This window comes from Hippocampus guttulatus, chromosome 11 (assembly GCF_054856545.1).
Source record: "Hippocampus guttulatus isolate MCC_2025c chromosome 11, RoL_Hgut_1.0, whole genome shotgun sequence".
Lineage (NCBI taxonomy): Eukaryota > Metazoa > Chordata > Actinopteri > Syngnathiformes > Syngnathidae > Hippocampus > Hippocampus guttulatus.
The window spans coordinates 20,801,482-20,823,436 of NC_141271.1; the positions used below are offsets into that span (position 1 = coordinate 20,801,482).

Here is a 21,955-nt window from a genome sequence, read left to right on the forward strand (position 1 = left end):
TTTACGCCACCTGTTGCATCCCTTTTCGCTGCCACTGAAACCGATTCAGCAGATTAGCACAATGCGAGAATGCAAGTTATTTTTTATTGGGGGGGGGTAGGAAAAGTCCCGAAAGGTGTGCTGTATCTTCAAGATGTTCTCCCGATAATTGCCAATGCGCCGAGCGACTTTGTGCTTCTCGGCGAGCATTCGTGCAACCGCAGATCGGCTTTCGCAAGGCTTTTTTTTTTTTGTTACAGTCATCAAATCTAAAATTAAAGACGTGATCTATATTTAACCGCGTTCGGCGTCTATTGTGGGAGCAATGATGAAGCGGTGCCGTAATAAGAGGTCCTCGCTTATTTTCGAGCACCTGTTTGTGTTTACAAATGTGACACTTTGCGACGCGTGAATCCGCTGCCGCGCATGACGGAACGGAAGTTAAACGATTCTCGTTGTTGTTTCCTACCCGTAAAATGAGATTAATTCAAGCTCCAGCTAAATGTTCCTCATGGGCCAGATTCACCGTTTCAACCATAAATACACAATGATCCCAAAGCACTTTGTTTTCAAAATAAAACGTGGCTAACGCACTCGGTAACTTCCACTGACAGCCCAGGCTAAACTTAGCTCTTCCCTTTAAAAAAACAGTTGAGATGCATTTCCGTTTTTCCGATCCGCTTTATCCTCACAAGGGTCGCGAGGCGTGCTGGAGCCCATCCCAGCCGTCTTCGGGCAGTAGGCGGGGGACACCCTGAACCGCTTGCCAGCCAATCGCAGGGCACACAGAGACAAACGAGCATCCACGCTCACAATCGCACCGAGGGACAATTAAGAGTGTTCAATCAGCCTGCCACGCATGTTTTTGGAATGTGGGAGGAAACCGGAATACCCGGAGAAAACCCACGCAAAAACCCCTTCAATATAATCCTTGACACCAATTACTGCTTTCCGATGAGCCAGGGCTTTGACGCCATTTTGTGGCATTTTAGTGTGTCGCGGAAAGAACGCAGCTGAGGATCAGTTCCAAAGAACCCCCCCCCCCCCCCCCCCAAATGCAAATAGTCAAATTTGTAAAGAGCAAATACGAAAAGGCGGGCGGTCGAAAAGAAATGTTGCTATTTCAGTGTGGCTCCCGAATCCTTTCAGTTGACTGAGGTCCCTCCGCTCTGCTACTCTTTGCTCGTCTTCTACCCGGTTGCTGGCAGACCAGCGACGGGCGTATAGTTTCCTTTCCTGGAGGCGGTTATTCCGCCACAGTTTCCGCAACGTTCTCTCAGCCCGAGGTGCCCATCGTCAGAGATCATTTTGATCACGTACGACTGTCAGGTCATACTGTCACTTTTGACACGTGGGGAAAAGTGATTCTTATTTTTTGTAATTATTATGATTGGGGTTTTTTTTTGCAAACTCCTGCACCGAGCTGGCTCAGGTGCGAGCATCAGCGACGTCTCTTGTAAATGCATTGTGCACAACCTATACCATGAGTGCTATTTGTGAGATTTGCAAATCCTTGCGGCCCATTTGACACAGAGCTGACACTCCGGCACATCCGCCCGCCTTCGGAGGAGAACGTGGCATGTCATCTCCAGACAGGAGCTTTCCATAATCTACCCTCCCTTGGCCTTCCTTTCAGGAACATTTATTCTCCAACACTGTCACGTCTCTTCCGAAGCAGGTCGTGGCCTTGGACCCGCGCTGGCTCGGGGGGCAAGAGCTTTTTCGAAGGCTCCCCCCTTTAACCCTTCCGTAGAAACCAACAACAGGCCAGTGATTAATATTGTAAACATTTCTGGAGTGGACACCAAATTTGTGTCCAAACTTCCAGTCATAAATCATCTGATGGCTTCCCCGAGGTGACTGTCAATGTTCACGTCGGAATAGTGATTCCTTCTCCCTAAGTGAAAAAGCAAACGGCGCGCAGACGGAAAGGATAAATCACTCCTTCAGGCGAAGACAGGCAGCGTTCACCAGCTGGCCATCTGGCCGTTATCACGTCCTGGGTCGATTTTATGACTTTTCATTGCCTTCCGCGGACCCAGCAGGGATTGAAACAAACAAGCCCGGCCTCGTCTTGTTGACGTGATTACAATATGCGTCGTCAATACGCCGCCCCCGCTCGACAACGTCGATTTCGGCAAGAATGTTCCAATGCAAAGTTCCGGTGAGGAAGAATTGCCTTAAGTGGAACGACATGCGCATTTGAGGGCAACCCTTTGAACTGCCGCTCAGCGTGGCAGAGGAGAGATTTGAGGTTTGCCGACTTTGCGGGTTCTCTCCGTGCCTCGGTGACGTTTCTCCTCCCACGCTCCCGAAACATGCCCGTGAGCTTCACGCAGACTCTCGACGTGGGCCGCCATTGGCTGGTGGTGACCAGTTGAGGGTGTACCACGTCTCGTGGCCAAAGTCCACCGGGGTAGTTTCCAAGCTCACCCCTCGACCGTAGCGAGGATAAACGCGCGTACTTACGAAAGAGGCTCCGGTTTAGCACGCTTGTTTTTTGATCAGCTCTTTCGAGACCCACAGCGTATTGTTGCGTAATAATAGAAGCATCAAAAAGAGAAGACCGGGCGTGCCCAAGTCGGGTCCTGGAGAGCACCTAAATTGACCGCCCAAAAAAATGGAGAAAAGATTTTTAAGCAAATAAATCAACCAAATGGCTGCCCATATGGTCCACAGAAAATACTCAAGTAGAAAGTTTGGATATTTTGTATTGCCAACAACCAGATTACTCTTCAACATTCTTATACAAATGTATTGTTTAACATTCCCCAAGACCCCCCCCCCCCTCCCTCCCCAAATTGAATCCCAGTTTCATCCGTTCCAGTTCTGCTAATGTTAACACAACAAGAATCGCGTCCAATAACCGGGTCTCCAGCTGTGTTGGAGCAGTCGCATAGCCCCGAACATCCTTCTTCCCTCTCCTCTCGCTCTCACTTCCTCACCTGTCAAGAGGTGGAATGTCACTGGCGGATGCAGTCCTCCAGAGTCCCGCCATCACAACAGATGTCACGACGCTCAGGCGAAGCCGCGAGGAACAGACAGGCGGCAATAAACGGCATGGGGCGCTTCAACCTGGCTCTCGGCACGGATGCGCGATGTCAGACGGACAAAGTTCTCATCGATTTGTTTTGGCGCATTCAAAGTCAAATTTGATTAAAGTCGCCCACGGGTGAAAACGCTCCACCTTTGTTCCTTTCGTTTACTGGAAGATGACCCGAAAGAACATAAACACTTAAAAAAGAAGACCAAGCGAGTTTCCGTGTCACCTTAGGGCTTACTACTCTGCATCTGTTATGTGATCGTTGTTAATACTCCCTGTAAGGAGTCAAAAATACACATATCTGCTACTCAAGCAAAGTACGGCGACACATCTAGCGCCATTGAGCCTTTACATTTATTTGTGGCACTTTTGCATCACTGGCAAACGGGAGGAGGCTAGAATTTTAAAAATGTGTAAAAAGAGGGTTTTGCGGCCGGGCTGTGGTCCAGCTCTCAGCGGGGCAAGGAAGTGGCTCTCTAGGGGCGACGCTCAATTCGCCCTCTACTGGGCGGAAGTCAAGTCTCATTGAGGCCGTCAAGCCCGGCAGAGGTCACGCTGTCACTTCACATCTCCTCATTAGGCTGCCGCGCTTACAACAAGAATCAAATAGCTGACTCATGGAAATCAAAGTATATTTGCACCTTTGCCATCAGGTACGCTTGATAGAATGTGTGCGCGTGCGTGCGAGCGCACTGTCATCCCAGTCAGCAAAGGCATCTGGCCCGGATTCGGCATGAAGCTGGCACAGCTGGCCTTGAGTCGGCACTGGCATAATGCATGTGGGCCGAACTCGGCTCAGGAGTGGCAAAGGAGGCACTGGCTTGACTCTGGCAAACCAGATGAGGGCCAGTTGTGGAGTGAAGTATTTGGGCCAGAAATCAATTTACAACTCCGGCCCGTATATGGCCAGCCAGTACTGAGCCACCCTTAAATGCAGTTTCAGATTTATTTTTTCAACACACAGCCTTGTTTTACAATTGCACACCGATGCGGAATTCCATTCATCTCACACAGACACACACACACCCACACACACACACACACACGCGCGCGAGGTTCAATCAGGCCCGCAGGATAATTTAAAAATGAAAAAAATGCATAAAAGACACCATTAATATTTTTAATAAGGTGCAATTCATTGAGTATCCGCTAGGGTACACTGTTTTGACCAGAGAAGAAGACAACAGCAGCCTCAGTCCGTCACTGAGACAGACCCATGACAGCAGACGCTATCAATAGCACTCTCACATTTACACATTTAATAGCACTCTCCTTAGTTTGTAAGGTGTAGGCAGGGATTACATTTAGATTTTATATGCACGTGTAAATGGTTTAAAACTTCCTTTCTTTATAAATCTTGTTTATTCATAAAGTGCATTACTATATTTTTCAATACCAATTACTTGTTAAAGTTTGGACAATCAATGGGATCAGTTGCAATGCATATATGTGAATGATAAAAGTAAATTGCACATTTGTTGAAGGAAATGTAAGTTGCTTCATGAAATGTTTTGTAAAAGATACGTTCATTAAATTTCAACATTTTCCAAATGTTCTTGTGCTTCTTTGTACCAAAACAAAGGAAAGACATATTGTTTTGGTTGTTTAGAGCAAAGTATGTTATCATTTTAATGGTCCGGCCCACTTGACATCTACCGAGGCCGTATGTGGCCCACCATATGAAATGAGTTTGACACCAGTGATGTATAGTAAGGCGTTTTTAGACGGAAAAAAAACAACCATGTACAGAAAGGCGTTTTTAGCCGAAAAAAAACGACCATGTATAGTAAGGCGTTTTTAGCCGAAAACCCCCCCACCACGGATAGTAAGGCGTTTTTAGCCCCCAAAAAAATGACCATGTATAGGAAGGCGTTTTTAGCCCAAAAATACGACCATGTATACGACCATGTATAGTAAGGCGTTTTTCGACAAAAACAACGACCATGTATAGTAAGGCGTTTTTAGCCGAAACCCCCCCCACCACGGATAGTAAGGCGTTTTTAGCCCCCAAAAAAATGACCATGTATAGGAAGGCGTTTTTAGCCCAAAAATACGACCATGTATACGACCATGTATCGGCGTTTTTAGTTGAGAAAAAAAACGACCATCTATAGTAAGGCGTTTTTCGACAAAAAAAACGACCATGTGTAGTAAGGTGTTTTTAGCCGAAAAAAAAGGACCATATATATAGTAAGCTGTTTTTAGCCGAAAACCCCCCGACCATATATAGTAAGGTGTTTTTAGCCGAGAAAAACCCGACCATGTATAGTAAGGCGTTTTTTTAGACGAAAGAAACGACAATTTATAGGAGGGCGTTTTTCGACCAAAAAAAGACCATGTTTAAGTAAGGTGTTTTTAGCCGAAAAAAACGACCATGTATAGTAAGGCGTTTTTAGCCGAAAAAAACGACCATGTATAGTAAGGCATTTGTAGCCCAAAAAAACGACATAGTATAAAGGCGTTTTTGGCCTGTAAAAAACGACATAGTATAAGGCGTTTTTGGCCCGAAAAAAATGACATAAGGCGTTTTTGGCCCGAAAAAAACGACATAGTATAGTAAGGCGTTTTTGAGCCGAAAAAAACGACATAGTATAGTAAGGCGTTTTTGGCCCGAAAAAAACGACATAGTATAGTAAGGCGTTTTTGGCCCGAAAAAAAACGACATAGTATATTATAGTAAGGCGTTTTTGAGCCGAAAAAATCGACATAGTATAGTAAGGCGTTTTTGGCCCGAAAAAACGACAGTATAGTAAGGCGTTTTTGAGCCGAAAAAAAACGACATAGTATAGGAAGGCGTTTTTGGCCTGAAAAAAACGACATAGTATAGTAAGGCGTTTTTGGCCCGAAAAAAACGACATAGTATAGTAAGGCGTTTTTGGCCCGAAAAAACGACATAGTGTAGTAAGGCGTTTTTAGCCGAAAAAAAACGACCATGTATCGTAAGGCGTTTTTAGACGAAAAAAAAACACCATGTATAGTAAGGCCTTGTTTTTAGCCAAAAAAAAAGACGATGGATAGGAAGGTGTTTTGTGAATTGTTCCTTGGTGTGAGTGCAAAGATATGTCTGGAGAAGAGGATCAGAAAATGGATGGCCACGCTTGTTTCTGAAAACACACAAGAAGCCCGGAGCTGGAATCGAACCCTGCACCTCTGCACTGTGACACAGACACACTAACCATTCGACTACCAGGCCGACATAAACACTTCACATTGTCCCAATACAAGACACTTTTTTTTCCAAATACAAGCCCATGAATAATCAAGCTTTTTTTTTTTGTGTTGGAAGGCATTTTTCACAATAAAAAACGACCATTTATAGCAAGGCGTTTTTTTACAGCTAAAAAGACGACCATGTATTGTCAGGTGTTTTGTGAATTGTTAATTGGTGTGAATGAGAGCAAAAAATAGATGGCCCCATATGTTTTTGAGAATACACATATCACCAGATCTGGGATTGAACCTAGCACCTCAGCACTGGGATACAGACCCACTAACCACTCGACTAGCTGGCTGGACGTGAGCAATCGACATTGTCTCAATATGACACTTTTTTTTTCAAGACACCATGCCGGCTTTTTTTTTTCTTTGTAAAGAAAGGTGTTTTTCACAATAAAAAACGACCATGTCCAAAAAGGAGTATTTTTGCAGAAAAAAATGCTGATGCATCATTAGGCATTTTGTGAATTGTTCCTTGGTGTGAGTGAGAGCGTGAAGAGAATAAAAAAAAAAAGGATGGCCACACATGTTTTTGACAACAAACAAATGGCCTGAGCCAGAATCGAACCCTGCACCTCTGCATTGGGACGCGGACGCACAAACCACTTTACTAACAGTGTTGTAATGAACATCCTGCGTAGACCCTATGTGAGAACGTAAGGCGTTTTTAGCCCAAAAAAAACAACCATGTATAGTAAGGCGTTTTTAGCCGAAAAAAACGACATCGTATAGTAAGGCGTTTTTGGCCCGAAAAAACGACATAGTATAGTAAGGCGTTTTTGAGCCGAAAAAAACGACATAGTATATATAGTAAGGCGTTTTTGGCCCGAAAAAAACGACAGTATAGTAAGGCGTTTTTGGCCCGAAAAAAACGACATAGTATAGTAAGGCGTTTTTGAGCCGAAAAAAAACGACATAGTATATAGTAAGGCGTTTTTGGCCCGAAAAAAACGACATAGTATAGTAAGGCGTTTTTGGCCCGAAAAAAACGACATAGGCGTTTTTGAGCCGAAAAAAACGACATAGTATAGTAAGGTGTTTTTGGCCCGAAAAAAAACGACATAGTATAGTAAGGCGTTTTTGGCCCGAAAAAAACGACATAGTATAGTAAGGCGTTTTTGAGCCGAAAAAATCGACATAGTATAGTAAGGCGTTTTTGGCCCGAAAAAAACGACATAGTATAGTAAGGCGTTTTTTTTCGGGCCAAAAACGCCTTACTATACATGGTCGTTTTCTTCGGCTCAAAAACGCCTTACTATACTATGTCGTTTTTTTCCCGTCCAAAAACACCTTACTATACATGGTCGTTTTTTTCGGCTAAAAACGCCTTACTATATATACATGGTCGTTTTTTTCGGCTAAAAACGCATTACTATACATGGTCGTTTTTTTCGGCTAAAAAACGCCTTACTATACTATGTCGTTTTTTTCGTCCAAAAACGGCTTACTATATACTATGTCGTTTTTTTCGTCCAAAAACGCCTTACTATACATGGTCGGTTTTTTCGGCTAAAAACGCCTTACTATACATGGTCGTTTTTTTCGGCTAAAAACGCCTTACTATACATGGTCGTTTTTTTCGGCTAAAAACGTCTTACTATACATGGTCGTTTTTTTCGGCTAAAAACGCCTTACTATACATGGTCGTTTTTTTCGTCTAAAAACGCCTTACTATACATGGTGGTTTTTTCGGCCAAAAAACGCCTTACTATATATACATGGTCGTTTTTTTCGGCTAAAAACGCCTTACTATACATTGTCGTTTTTTTTCGGCCAAAAAACACCTTACTATACATGGTCGTTTTTTTCGGCCAAAAATCGCCTTACTATACATGGTCGTTTTTTTCGGCTAAAAACGCCTTAGTATACATGGTCGTTTTTTCCGGCTAAAAACGCCTTACTATACATGGTCGTTTTTTTTCGGCTAAAAACGTCTTACTATACATGGTCGTTTTTTTCGGCTAAAAACGCCTTACTATACATGGTCGTTTTTTTCGTCTAAAAACGCCTTACTATACATGGTGGTTTTTTTCGGCCAAAAAACGCCTTACTATATATACATGGTCGTTTTTTTCGGCTAAAAACGCCTTACTATACATTGTCGGGTTTTTTCGGCCAAAAAACACCTTACTATACATGGTCGTTTTTTTCGGCCAAAAATCGCCTTACTATACATGGTCGTTTTTTTCGGCTAAAAACGCCTTACTATACATGGTCGTTTTTTTCGTCTAAAAACGCCTTACTATACATGGTGGTTTTTTTCGGCCAAAAAACGCCTTACTATATATATACATGGTCGTTTTTTTCGGCTAAAAACGCCTTACTATACATTGTCGTTTTTTTTCGGCCAAAAAACACCTTACTATACATGGTCGTTTTTTTCGGCCAAAAATCGCCTTACTATACATGGTCGTTTTTTTCGGCTAAAAACGCCTTACTATACATGGTCGTTTTTTTCGGCTAAAAACGCCTTACTATACATGGTCGTTTTTTTCGGCTAAAACGCCTTACTATACATGGTCGTTTTTTCCGGCTAAAAACGCCTTACTATACATGGTCGTTTTTTTTCGGCTAAAAACGTCTTACTATACATGGTCGTTTTTTTCGGCTAAAAACGCCTTACTATACATGGTCGTTTTTTTCGTCTAAAAACGCCTTACTATACATGGTGGTTTTTTTCGGCCAAAAAACGCCTTACTATATATACATGGTCGTTTTTTTCGGCTAAAAACACCTTACTATACATTGTCGGGTTTTTTCGGCCAAAAAACACCTTACTATACATGGTCGTTTTTTTCGGCCAAAAATCGCCTTACTATACATGGTCGTTTTTTTCGGCTAAAAACGCCTTACTATACATGGTCGTTTTTTTCGGCTAAAAACGCCTTACTATACATGGTCGTTTTTTTCGGCTAAAAACGTCTTACTATACATGGTCGTTTTTTTCGGCTAAAAACGCCTTACTATACATGGTCGTTTTTTTCGGCTAAAAACGCCTTACTATACATGGTCGTTTTTTTCAGCTAAAAACGCCTTAATATACATGGTCGTTTTTTCCGGCTACAAACGCCTTACTATACATGGTCGTTTTTTCCGGCTAAAAACGCCTTACTATACATGGTCGTTTTTTTCGGCCAAAAAACGCCTTACTATACAGGGTCGTTTATTTCGGCGAAAAACGCCTTACTATACATTGTCATTTTTTTCGGCCAAAAAACGCCTTACGATACATGGTCGTTTTTTTCGGCGAAAAAACGCCTTACTATACATTGTCGGGTTTTTTTCGGCAAAAAACGCCTTACTATACATGGTCGTTTTTTTCGGCTAAAATCGCCTTACCATACATGGTCGTTTTTTTCGGCTAAAAACGCCTTACCCTACATGGTCGTTTTTTTCGGCTACAAACGCCTTACTATACTATGTCGTTCTTTTCGGCGAAAAACGCCTTACTATACATGGTCGTTTTTTTCGGCAAAAAACGCCTTACTATACATGGTCGTTTTTTTCGGCAAAAAACGCCTTACTATACATGGTCGTTTTTTTCGGCAAAAAACGCCTTACTATACATGGTCGATTTTTTCGGCTAAAAACGCCTTACTATACATGGTCGTTTTTTTTTCAGGCCAAAAACGCCTTACTATACTTTGTCGTTTTTTAGGCTCAAAAATGCCTTACTATACGATGTCGTTTTTTTTGGGCCAAAAACGCCTTACTATACTATGTCATTTTTTTCGGCTAAAAACGCCTTACTATACACGGTCGTTTTTTTCGTCTAAAAACACCTGACTATACTGTACATGGTCCAGATATGGTTTTACAATGCGGCTCAGATCTGGGCCGAATGCGGCCCACATCGTGGATGCCAGACGTGGGCCACTGCAGGACCGTCATTCATTGAGGTATGTGGGCCGAGTGTACGTGCCGTGTCTGCCCCAGAGCTGGGCCAGACCAATTTTGCTGACTGGGATTTTACTCCCTGCTTACTCACACCACGTGTGTTATCAGTTTACAGCATGTGTTGAAGACATACAGATTCTCAGCTGCTGAGGCGAAGCTCTTAAAAGTCCGTCAAGTCCCGCGTCGCTTGTAAATCAACAACAACAAAAAAGAGAGCGATGAAAATCAATCGCTTATGCATATCGCGGTCGCTTGGACCAGGGGTCCCCAACCTTTTTTGCCCCACAGACCGGTTTATGTCAGACAATATTTTCAGGGACCGGCATATTTTGTTGTTCTACTTCTTCCTTTCATAACTTTGCTGCTGTGAATTGGGAATTTCTCAATTGCGAGACTAATAAAGGTTTTCTTATCTTATCTTAAGATGTGGTGGATTAATACAACAAAATAATATGGTATGAGCTGCATGAGAACGGTGGTGTTTTCGAAATATAATAATAAACACAAGGAGCGTCTAATTTGGCCGCAACACTGATCGCTATGGTAATGTTTAATGCCTTCAAAATACGATACAACGCAAATTCAAAGTGCATGAAAATGACGACTCACCACAGCCCCGAGCTTTATTTTCTGCAACTCGACGGTCCCATCTCGGGGTAATAGGAGACAATGACACCTCAAGTGTGTGGTTTATGTCCAGTCTACTTCGTAATTTTGTTTTAGTCGCCGTTGCTGCAGAAACCCCCCACCTCACACAGGTAGGACGTCGGAAATAGCAACGGTGCTATTGTGGCGATCTCAACTGGATTAAAATTATGATCTTCAGCCATAATTTTAATCCAGTTGTCTCGAACGTACTTTTAACGCCGCCGTCATTTGCGATCTCCAGCAGTTTTTAAACTCATTTTGCGACCTCCAACGTTTTGTTTTTAGCGTAATCGGTCACGTGACGGAGAAGCGTGGTTTCACGTGTGTCAAGCGTGACACAGACAGATGTAGCGGTGAATCCGGTAATTTTTCAAAATAAAACATCTGTCCTATTCCGAAATAAATGAAACGGAATTAAGGCACGTTCTTTCTGTGCGGCCCGGTACCAAATGCCCTGCGGACCGGCCGTTGGGGACCCCTGGCTTGGACTATCCATGAGCTGGTGAAATGAGCACTTGCAATAAATGCTGCCGAGATGAGCCCTCCTGTCGTGTTGCCAGCCAAATTACGTACGTGTTTAAATTCATTTTTAATTTGATTTTTTTTCCTTGAATCTCTATGTGACACAAAGAGTTAAGATGGGACACAACTGTTTAAACTTTGTTCAAATATATATATCTTTGTCTGACTTTCATCAAGATCATTATCCACCTTCTGCAGAGCCTGCTGACGAGCTGTTCATTTGAATCGGGTGTGTTGGAGCAGGGAAACATGAATCATCCAGGATTTTGGCCCTCGACAACCGGAATTGCCCACCCCTGCTCTAGGGCAACAACAAGGCACTCTAAAGCAGCCACGCCAGTGGGCTATCTAAAGGGAAAGTGCGTTTGCTAAGTGCAAGTCTCCATTTGGGCAGGTGACTGCAGATGCGAACAAAGGCGCTCGAGTTTTTATATAGTGGGCAAGGGGGGGAGGGGGAAATCCCACCCGAGCCTTGGTATCATTTTAACCATGCCTCACCCCTCAAAAATCTGGAAAACTCTGAATCACCTCCACAATTCACAGTCTCTGCACGCGTTTTCACCAATCATCTTCAAGCTTGTGTCATGTTTTTGGAAACAAACCTTTGAATTGATTCTTTGATGGTGCATCATTTTTGGTAGCTTAAAACAAAGACCAGCACTCAAGCTAAAAACTTTATTTGGTAAAATAAGTACAGTATATAGTTGTTGCAGTACATCTGCTTTCTTGTTAAATTGCAATTTAATTCGTGAGGACCAAAAAGCGGTTAAGAAAAAAAAAAGAAACGAAAACCCCAGTAACGACAAATTCATATGCATACAATACAAACGTATCAAAATCAATTTTTTACAACTTTCGTAGCCACCAAGTGTTTCCTATTGGCGGGCCATAGTGCAAACTGCATTGTACAGAGCATACGCGTACTCAACATATTCCCACAATCGACGTTTGCCTCGAACACTGCGTTCTTTGAGCCTTCACCATTTTGGGGTATACGTTGTATATTGGCTTTAGAATGATGAGGGCGCTTGCTGGGACAAAATTTCCTGGGACCGCACAGGTTTCCTGGACTCATAAGTTTGTTTCGGAGCACAGAAAGCGGACTCCGAGACGTGCGACTGATCAGACAAGGCAACTTGTGGCACTCTAAAATCTTCCGACTGTAGCCGCTGTGGGTATGAAGACGCGACACAGACGCCCGTGGAGGTTCTCGAGACACGCGCTAAAAGTTGCAGAGCGGCAATGGGACTGTTTTTGCTCGTTCCGCGCGTTTTACCTTTCCTTCAGACGGCTTGTTCACTTCCAAATTTTGCGCGCGGGTTCCCTTACTGCTGTCTCTCGGCAGGGTCATTTTGATTCAACTCTTTACAGACGAAAGGGAGAAAAAGCTCACGCTGCGCTATTTTTACTTGATCGCTATCGATTTTCTTTTTTTTTTTGGAAGGTGGTTTTGGTTTCCTATATGAAGAAAGAAATGCGAGTTCCTAACTGTAACAATAGTATTGTTAGTTTGAGTTGATGTTGCTAGGGGGACAGCTTTGGGTGACGAAACAGGAAGTAACGTGGGGGGAGGGGGGGGCTACCCCGTGCCACTTGTGAAGAACTCCACTGTTCCCATTTTTGATCAAATCTGCAATTGCGGTGAATCGGCGTTGCATGCTTAAGTGATACATCTGCACCGAGAGACGAGCTCGGTATGTCGGGGAGGCGTTCGGGTTGCGGAGAGTCTTCGCTTCCGTCAATTTGTGAAATCAAATCGTCCGTCGGGCATTTACGGACGAGCCAAGTTAAGCGTGAAGTGATCTGAAAAAGTGTTTGGGGACGGTTCGTTGGCGCGAACACTTCTTCGGGAGACGACCGGGTTTTGTTTTTGTTTTGAGATTACGGTCAGCAAAAATGCGCCCGGGGCCCAGCGATGATTGCGAAAGCCTTGTTGTCTATGGCTAGCGTCTCCCTCGCGGAGGAGCGAAAGGAAGCGACAGTAAGCTGCGTGAGCGCCTTGGGCTTATCGGGGCCTCGACCGCACCAGGAAAAAGACTGGAATTGGTGTTTGGGGGGTGGAAAAGCCCCCTCGACGGCTCCCTACTCTCCCGCGACGGGCCGGGGCCTCAAGAGCAGCCGCAGCGATCCACCACCATGGACGGGATCTTGCCGTAGATGATCTGCTCTTTGCGGTTGAAGTAGAGCATGTTGATGGGCGACATCTTGGTGGGGGTGCAGCACGGGCCGGCGTTCCCCCGCGGGTTGGCTTTGTTCACCAGGTGGGTGTGCGGGTACTTCTGCAGGTGCATGTACTCGCACTCGCCCGAGCAGTAGTTGGCCTTGTAGCGTTTGGGCGCGATAATCCAGTCCCAGCCGAAGTCCTCGAAGTCCACGGTGAGCGGGTAGCGGCAGCAGCGCGACTCTGGCGAGTTCTCGTCGCAGTCCAGGCCCGAGTCCCTGCGCAGGCGCCGCGGAGCCTCGCTCAGCTTCACCTCCATGAAGGGTTGCTGCCGCGACACAAAAGACAACGTGGAGACCACGTCACACGTGAACCGAGCCAGAGACCAAAACTTTCTGAGAGAAACAGTTAGAACGTAATGAGAATAAAGTCAACTCCACACAAGAAGGTCGGAATCAAACCGCAGACCTCTGCGCTGTGAGCTGGACGTGCTAGTCGCTGAAGAAAAAGTCAAATGATTATATTTGTACACATTTTAGCTTCATTCTCATAAATTCTGTCCCATTGTGTTTTCATGTGGTCTTAATATTGAAAACTTTTCCCGCCGGTCAATTTGAGCGGCGAAAATTTTTTTCCTGGGTCACGGCGTCGTCGTGGTCCGCAAATCTTGGGAGACTTCAACTTAGTGGAATTCATCCATAAATGCGCGTGGTCATTTTCTTTGGCTTTTTGCGATTTTTCTTTTGGAATTTATGCTGATGAGTGATGGAAACGAGTCGGGAAACTTCATCAGCAAGCAGCAGCAGCAGCAGCATGCCCTATTCAAGTGCCACTAGGTGGCAGCAGGACGCCCTCCCGTTCCCTTGCCAGAGTACTTGGACAGGATTTCGCTTTTATTAGCTTGATGCTTAACGCTCAGCATTTGGCAACATTCTGACAGGAAATGAGAAGAAAGTCAATTAGCGTCCCATCAACGTCGGAGCTTCTCCGACGACTTTTGCCAGCCGCTTCGCCGAACAGGGCGCAGTCCAAATATCGTGAAAAAATGGAAGGGCTTTTTTTTTGTTTGTTATTTGGAACAACAAAATGACAAAGGCTCTTACGCTAACGGGCTGCCTGTATACATTTTGAAACGCAAATTTTTTTTTTCGGCGAGGGGAATCTCACCAGGCCTCGCTCGCCCGGCTCGGCGGAGGTGACGGCCAAGTCGTTGCCGGCGTTGTCGTAGGCGTTGATGTGGATGCCCCAGTTGGTGTCGGGCTGGCGCAGCCACACGCTCAGCACTTGCTTGACGTCGATGCTCTGCCAGGAGCCCGCCCCGGCCTTCACGTCCAGCTTGAGCGAGCGCACGCGCACGCGCCGCCCGCCGTCCGACGCCGGCGTCAGCCGCGAGATCTGCAGGAAGACGGCGGTGGGCTCCTCGGCCGGCCGCAGGTACACCCACAGCTGCGCCCGCAACACGCGGCTCGCCTGGAACTTGGGGCTCAGCGTGAACAGGCAGCATTTGGGCGAGCCGTCGGCTTGCACCTCCGGGTCGGCTGAGGGAGAACGGGACCGCGCGCGTTAATGAACAGATAATTGAGTTTCGCGCTCATCTGGAAAATGCATACGGGCGGGAGGTGAGGCCTTTTCATTATTATCGCTGCTATTATGAGCCCGTTTTGCATTTTTGGGGTTGTTTTGCTCCCGCAGGACCCGTTGTCACTTCTATGTCATTATCTGCAGGACGCGTCGACTTAAGTACCGACGGTGCGAGTACTTTTGCCACCTCTGCCCAATTCCGACTGTTGTTCCAAAAAGAAACCGGGCGTTTACCGGCCATCGTCCACTCGTTTTTCCCTCCATTTGCTTTTGTGGCGTACGTAAAACGGTCACTCCAGGTTGTCATTGTCGACTCTGTTTCAATCAGATTCAAAGCTAAGTTTGACAGTTAACATTGTAGATATCAACAACGGCTTGCCCGTCGCAATTACATCCCACGTCCCGTCAAAACGATGGATTTGAGTTTTGCCCAATCTAACCTGAAACGGAGATACAGTATCTCCAGCTGACTGACGTCTTTTTTTCCCCCTTCATACGCTTCTCCGCAGCAAAGATCCTACTACAATTCCGCAGCGAATATCCCCACCACTGACTTACAGCTTATTTGAAGTGAATCGTTGTTCTCCGTTTGCGATAGTTACAGCAACATTTTGACCGGTTAAAATGTAATTGAAGATACGTGAATGGCAACTTCATCCCATTTCACGTGTAAATCGATACGTGTCGCCGATATCGGTCCTTCACTTTTGTTTCATCAAAGAGAACGTTTGAGATTTCCGTAAATACCTTCTTCCTCTTCACCATCAGCATTTCAAATATTTGCATCATCATTTTGCTCTCGAGGACAAAGGGTGTTGTTATTTTAGCCCATTGGTGTGTTTGGGGATTATTTAACGCACCATCTAATGAAAGGAATCAAATATGTTCGCTACAAATGAGCCGCCTTAATGCATTTGCCAATCAATCGCAATAACTCGCGATGTTTTATAAATGCGAGCATTTTTGAAACAGACTTTTGAAATGAGAACGCGTTCAAAAATGTTATCGCCGTGTAACGGAAACACCCGATCAACATTTGACGGCAAAGGCTCGTCTCCGGTTCTCCCCACGCTTCAATAATCGATGACATGTTCAATCGACAGCCGCAACTCGCACGTCGCACAAGTTTGCGACGACATCTCAAGAGGGACTCCGCAAAATGTGATCACCGAGCGCCGCTTTCAAACGGAACGACTCAAAAGCGATTCCAATCGGTCCACTTACGCTCCGTGGCCATCATCATGACGGTCTCGGTGACGGCGTGCTCGTCGTCCTCGTCCGCGACCGCGTCGTCGCGGTTGTCGTCCCCCAGGACGTCGTACTGGTCCAGCAGCTGCTGCAGCGGCGGCGCCCTGGGCAGGAGCTGCTTGACCACGTCGCGGCTGATGTTGGGCGCCTCCTTCATGCGCAGCTTGCTCAGGATTTGGGACTTGATGGCGTTCAGGCGCATGCTTTTGATTTGCTGGCGCACGTCGCAGGTGGAGCACGGCTCGGACGGCTCCTCCGGCCCGCCGGAAGACTGCTGCGTCTGCGCCTGCTGCTCGCACAGGCACACTGCAGCCGAAAGCATCAGCAAAGTCAAGCCGGCGTGAGAGAAACGCATTGTGTGCGCGCACAGATGGAGGGGGGGTAGAAAAAAAACGCGCTTTCTTTAGGATTAAAGTCCAAACACTGATTGGCATCACTTGATTAGCGCGCACGTTTTTATATTCGCTTTTTTGGCGTCCAAAACGATGATTGGCTGGGGAGGCCAACAATGATTTCGAACCGTGACAACTTTTTTTCCCCTCCCCTGTCACACCATAAAGGGACTGTGGGCGGGGGGAGTCACGAGCAGATTGGGGATAGATTGACTTTTCGTGCGCCGATTGCGCAACCGGCGCAAGCAAATTTGACCTTCTTTGCACAAGACGTGATGCGCGTGTGCGTGTCTTTCGTTATGGGCAAGGCAATGTGGCAACGACTTCATTTTACATAACAATCAGCACATATGATCACGCCGATATTTTTCTGATGATAAAATGCACATTTGTTTTGAAAAAAAAAAAAGGGATTCCCGCGTTATAAATCACCAAAAAGTTTTAGCTATCACGATAATGAGCAACGTGAAAATGCAGTTGCATAAAAGGGCTAAGTGTCCATTGAAAAACGAGACCATGGTTTTAGTCCTAAAAAGTATATTTAAAATTATTGTAGGCCACTGTGGGGAGATGAAAAGTTTGAACATTCACATTCTACTCAAATATATACGGTATATATATATTTTAAACTATTGTACTTGTGCTATAATTAACAATTCCACTCATCCATTTCTGGCAAGAAGCGGAACACGTGTAATTCACATAAGGGGAAAAAAACAAATAAAAATGTTACTTTAAAAATGTTTGAAAATAAGAGGAACTTCAAAATTAACTACAACTCGATTTAGGGAGTAAATTTCCCCAGTGTGGGACAAATAAAGGATATCTTATCTCATGCTTGTGAGTACCACTAGAGGGAGACATATCATGTCTCCCGATTTCAAAATCGATTTATTAGGAACGTATACAATAATACATTAGAGAGGCAGTTTTTGGTTTACCTAACTACAGACGAGTTTCATCAGTTCTACATAATTTATAATATTAAAAATAACACATCTAAACATGGAAGTGGACAGGCTGTCTTGATAGTTGTTTGGACCACAGAATATGGATGGGGAGTGCCACCAAGTGGTCGTTCACCAGGAAAAAAAAAAAAAAGACACCCCTCCAAATGTTCTGGAACACTGAGGTCAGTACCGTTATTTCATCCGTTGATTGAAAGCATCTGCTTTTAGTGGCATCGAAAGATGAATTCAACATTTCGGTTTTCATTTGTATTTACGATTCATGCTTGGGTCGCTGATGGTGTCGTGGTACACTCCCCTGATTTGCAGCGTCGGATAGCGTCCCACTCAGTGACGGTGTGTATCGTCGTCTGTCTCTGCACCTGATCGGCGTCCAGTTCAGGATGTAGTCTGCCTTCCCCCGGAAGTCAGCTGCTATAGGCCCTGTTCAGGATAAGCGGTGTTAAGAATGGATGGATGGATCATTTATTTATTCCAACACTATCGACACGCACGGTAGCCTGACACAAAGTCTCTCTCTCTCTCACACACACACACACAGATAATATCTGACTTGGTCTCACACGAATTAAATGTACATTTAATTCGCAAGGCAAGGCATTGTAAAATGCGAAACGAAGGAAAATGCACTTTGAATTGCAACAGTGCCACCTAGTGGACATTCGTAGCCATGGCAATGCAAAGGCGCCGAATAACCCCCGTCGGCTCGCTTGCACTGCACTCCCCCAAGTGTCCACCAGATAGCGCCGCTGCTTCGGTCAATCGTGACCTCTTGCTCGCGCGCGCGCGCGCGTCCACGTCGTCTGCTTGGGCTGAGATCAGTCGGGATGTGCATCGAGTGAGGAGCGGCACCAGTGCAAATTATTCTCTCGTGGGGCTGGTTGAAGAGGACGATTTGTTTGTTGTTTATTTGCACGCGTCAACTTGAACGTTCCCGTGCGCGGAGGAGACCGGGATGACGTCACACGCCTTTCCAAGTATGTCATGCTTTTCTTTGCTCACATGCTGCACGTGTGCTCGTTTTCCTCGCAGAGGTTGAAGCAAACATCTGTCTTGTAATCTATTCGATACAATGATGCAGCACGGGGGATGGTCGATTCCTCGATGTACGACGGAGCTGCGTTGCCATGTGCGTAGGTCGGGACGCGTCGTAGTCCATCACTCAGTCAAGGGAAAAAAAATCACTAAGTACGACGCTAACAAAGCATGCCATATGTTCTTACGGTTCGTTACCTCGAGACGTCGTACGTCGGGACGGTCGTAAACCGAAGACCCCCTGTGCCCTTCATACAAACAGATCCGTCCCACACCCTCGCACAAATCGGGCCATAATTTCGCTTCTGCAGGAGACTCTAGACTCCAGACCACTGCTTCTCAAACTTTTTACACCAAGTCTCACCTGAAAAAAAACAACAACAACAAAAAACAACAACTTTTTGGCGCTCCAAGTGCCATCATCAGGACTTAATGACCACCATTAAAAGACAGCACTGTAGGAGGAGGCCCAACATTTTATTACTTAATATTGCTGTCAACCATTGTAACGTTATGCAATCCAACACCGAGCCTAAATTCAGGAAAATATAGACGCGATATAAATAATCATTTTTGAAATGAACTAAAAACGGTACTTCAATAAATGCTTCAAACAAACGCACGCACACTGGATTTAAAAGTGTAATTTAAAAAAGACCGAACTAAAAGTAAAAAAAAAAAGACATCTTTAGGATCACATGAAAAAATCTTGAACTTTAAAGTTAAACGCAACTGAACTGTACTTCGGCAATTGTGATGACAATGCCAACATTTGTATGAATAGAGCCCAAACAATCCAGTGGACAACAGCCAGCTCGTTCAAGGCGGTGTTTACCATCTTTCGCGGATGAAACGGAGCTGCTACGCTTGTCAGGGCGGACAGATGGGAGGGAGCCGGCCCGTCGCGTCACCTCAATAGACCGAAAGGACAGAAAGCCGTAAAACATCGGCAGCACAAGAACAGCGCGGAGGCCGGCGGCTTTCAGGGGGACACCCCCGCAACCTCACAAAGCCCCCTGAGACCGCTCCCAAGGACTCACATCAATGTTCATTTGTTTATTACTTTGGACGAGTGTTTGAAGGGCGCACATCAAACGTCTTCAACGAAAGCAGCAATCATGCTTCCGTTCAGTTTTTACAGGACTTTGCTTTTAGAGAATTTCAGATTTTCAAAAGAACGACCTTGAATCCATTCGGGAACAAGTCGGACATCCAACAGAATCAGGAAGACGTCAAGCGCTGCGAATACTTGGCATATGTACCGTAAATCACTCACCCTCTTTCGTCTGCAGGGGCCAGCTCTCGTCACCGCCCGAGGATCCAGACCATCTCCACCAAGGATGCGCCTCTCTAGACCCGTCCCCTCGGTCTAGTCCGGCAGCTACGCATGCGGACTCTCGGCCCGGCGGGCGTCCCCGGCAGTCCGTCCGCGCTACATCCTCCGGACCATGGGTTGCATCAAATCCAAGAGGAGCGCTTCCCACGCCGACGGTGAAGCGGCGAGGATGCGGGGCGAGAAGGCCCGCTTGGTGCGCTCCGAGGACGGTTCCCCTCGGGCCGACCCGGCGCTGTTGGAGTACGCCCAGAAACTCTCGGAGGAGATCACGGCCCGGGCCGTGCAGCAGTGGGCCGAGGTGGACCGCCGTTACGGCGACATCCCGTACATCGAGTGCGACGTGCCGTGACGACGGAAGACCAAATGTTTCCGGCTCATCTTCCCACATTCCGAACACGGCGCACGGCCGCTCGAGTTTGAACAGCCGTTTGACGGCATGCGCCCTGCGATTGGCTCGCAAACGTTCCAGGGCGCGTCCCACTTTTCTTGCCAAAAGTCATCCGAAGTTAACGGAAGACTCTAAATCGTCCCCAGCTGGAAATGAGACTCTTTCACGCGACCGGTCCCGGGTGCACCCAACTTTTTAAAATGCCACGTGTCCGCTGCATGCGCCACAGGCACGGCTCTTCTGCATTAATTGCCAAGTGACATTTGGTGTTTTGCTAATGAAATGCTGTCTTCACCAGTGAAAATCTAAGTTGTGCTTTTAGTGTCTTCACGGGTGACCAAAATTGAAACGGAATTATAACTGAAATGTTTTTCACTTCTGTCTGCGTTTGCAATCAAATCGAATGGCTTCTTTGCGGTCCTGTTTGACAGTTTTTGTGAAATCCTAAAAAAAAAAAGGACAGAAAGAAAAATGGTTGTCAAGCGCTCCACAGAAGTTTTTTTACGGGTTACTAAGTTGCGCTCGCCTCGTCACTGCCCCTCTACTCCACTCCTTGATTGCCTCCAGGGTTTCTGTGGATATTGTGTTCAGACACCTTTTTGTGTTTGTTGCACCAAATGTCTTCATGGGTCAGCGTGACCCACAGTGAAAATTGCTAGAACCACTCCATGGACTCATTTGTTAAAAAGAAATCTATTTGGTTCATATTAAGATCATTAAAAGTAATTTAAATGTAAAAAAAAAAAATTGCAGTGCCTTTCTTTCAACTAGCAGTATTAGAAATATGTATGTTTTAGATCAGAGGTGAGCAAACTACGGCCCGCGGGCCGAATCCGGCCCGTTGGACCTTTTAATCCGGCCCGCCGAAGGTCAGTCCACAATTAAGGTTCGGTGTGAATGATTGCATTCATTTCAATTGGACTTGTAATGACAGGCATTTCACCACCAGGTGGCGCAATGACTTGAAGTTGCAGAACACAGGGAGGGAGGGGGGGGGGGGTGGCGGGATCTTTTCGACCACCTAGGACCTCTGTATCGCTCTACTTCTACTGGTCTGATCACAACCCATCTGCAGAGATGCACAGGCTAAAATAGGTCATCAACAAAACTTTTGTCATTTAAAAAAAAGTATATGAAGACCATACTTTCATGCTTTTGTTCTGTTGATGTTTGATATGGACTGTCAAGAAATGCAGTTAATTTTTTTTAATGTACCATAGCTCGAGCTGACCTGGCCCTTCTGTCAATTTTTAAAAGTCAATGCGGGCCCCGAGCCAAAAAGTTTGCCCACCCCTGTTTTAGATCAAGGTCAATTTGATGTGCCAAATAACACGCGTCTGAAAGATTTTGCGCAACAGAAGTAATGCCACCGTTTGTCGGTAAATGGTCGGTCTTTACGGCTTGGGCAGGAAACGAATGGCCCATCGAACACAAAGTGTCAAGAGCGGGTTTGGGACGAGCAAACCTTCGGCACATGGACAAAAACAGTGGAAGCAGTTTGCTAATCTTCGGCGACGGACGGGGTAATCCCAAACATATTG

At 45.7% G+C, this 21,955-nt stretch overlaps 2 protein-coding genes across 2 annotated transcripts; one reads left to right on the top strand and one right to left on the bottom strand.

Moving 5' to 3' along the window:
• Positions 1-11,966: 11,966 nt before the first annotated feature.
• On the bottom strand, positions 11,967-20,112 carry mstnb (myostatin b). Its single transcript, XM_086124579.1, has 7 exons — positions 19,967-20,112; positions 19,526-19,601; positions 18,889-19,054; positions 18,658-18,816; positions 16,272-18,078; positions 14,634-15,004; positions 11,967-13,794 (listed from the first exon to the last, which is right to left on the bottom strand). Exons 5-7 carry the CDS (start codon positions 16,648-16,650, stop codon positions 13,414-13,416), a joined length of 1,131 nt encoding a protein of 376 aa, XP_085980705.1. The 5' UTR covers positions 16,651-18,078; positions 18,658-18,816; positions 18,889-19,054; positions 19,526-19,601; positions 19,967-20,112; the 3' UTR covers positions 11,967-13,413.
• A 26-nt stretch (positions 20,113-20,138) lies between these two features.
• akap19 (A-kinase anchoring protein 19) lies at positions 20,139-20,375 on the top strand. The gene has a single exon (XM_086124580.1). It carries the CDS (start codon positions 20,139-20,141, stop codon positions 20,373-20,375), a length of 237 nt encoding a protein of 78 aa, XP_085980706.1.
• Positions 20,376-21,955: the final 1,580 nt, after the last annotated feature.